This window comes from Lipomyces doorenjongii (assembly GCF_038497915.1).
Source record: "Lipomyces doorenjongii strain NRRL Y-27504 unplaced genomic scaffold V1508scaffold_269, whole genome shotgun sequence".
NCBI classification, from domain to species: Eukaryota; Fungi; Ascomycota; class Lipomycetes; order Lipomycetales; family Lipomycetaceae; genus Lipomyces; species Lipomyces doorenjongii.
In genome coordinates this window covers 1-1,155 of record NW_027118336.1, presented here as the reverse complement: position 1 = coordinate 1,155, position 1,155 = coordinate 1, and the positions used below count along the sequence as shown (strand labels likewise).

General features: G+C 43.6%; 1 protein-coding gene across 1 annotated transcript; it reads right to left on the bottom strand.

Moving 5' to 3' along the window:
- Positions 1-3: 3 nt before the first annotated feature.
- V1508DRAFT_436169 (uncharacterized protein) lies at positions 4-1,115 on the bottom strand (the record flags this gene model as incomplete). The annotated part of the gene is made up of 2 exons (XM_066942102.1): positions 4-664; positions 768-1,115. Coding segments are annotated over 2 exons (1,009 nt in total), but the record flags the coding sequence as incomplete, so codon positions are not given.
- Positions 1,116-1,155: the final 40 nt, after the last annotated feature.

Below are 1,155 nucleotides of genomic sequence, written 5' to 3'. Positions count from 1 at the left end.
AACGCTTCAACCACTGCAAGTAGTTCTCTGTCATGAACATCGTAGTTTCGTTCTGCTTGAGTGAATTGCCTGGAGTAGAAAGATACAGGTCGGAAAGCTTGCTCTTGGATTCTCTGATGTATCCGGCTTGTAAGAATTTCGTAACGAATTCTTGTTCAACCTTTAACTCGTCTCTTGACTTCCGGTGTTGCTTAACTGGTGGTATTTCGGTCCCTGGTTTTAACGGTATTTTCGCTTCGTATTGCTCTTCGTGCGCTGGTAACCGGTATTCATCTTTGACAAAGAGCTCAATAAACTCGTGATACTTTTCTGGTAACTTTTCTTTCACTTGTTTCAACTCTTGCCCGTATAGTTCTCGTGGTTTCGGTTTTGCTGTTGTTTCGTTGCTGCTGGTGGTTGTCTCATTTTCTTGTTCCTTTCTTGAGGTCGACGTCACCTTCCGTCCCTCATTCACTAGGCTTTCTCCATTGCTTTTTTCTGCCTTGCCTCTGGTGTGGATTTGCCCCGATTCCTCACGTAGGCTCATGATTTTCTCATCGTTGATCGTCGTCTTTAACTTGATCGTATCTACTGCAACTGTTCCTTTTGCCCAATCTATAATTGGATTATGTTCTTTCAACCAACCCATTCCTAGGACAGCTTCGTAATGTTGCTTGTCCATGAGCTATATAGAACTTCATTGTAGCCGCATATTGTCCGGACTCGAAGGGTATTTTGTCAGTTATTGCTCGATATCCTTCCATAATTGTTTCACCATCAATCCCAACGATTGTGGCCCATTCGTTCGTCTGCTTGGTAGGAATTTTGTGTTGACGAGTATATTCTTGACTAATGTAATTTCCAGTTGCTCCTGAGTCTAGCAATACTCGTGCATTCTGTCCGAAGATTTGTGCGATGATTGTAATCGATTTCTGATCCGTTTCTGCTGCCATTGCGAGTCGAGATGCGTACTCGTTGAGTTCCTTCTTGTTGATATGATCTTGCGTTGTTCTGTAGGAATCTTCCCCAGAAGTTGCATTAACAGGCGTGCAACCACAGGGTTCATCCTCCTGAGATTTCCATTCATTCAAGTCTTTCTTGTCGGTTTCCGGAATTCCTCCCGTAACGTCGGTAATCTGTTTTCTCAGCGGGGTTTCTGTTACTGATTCACGATCC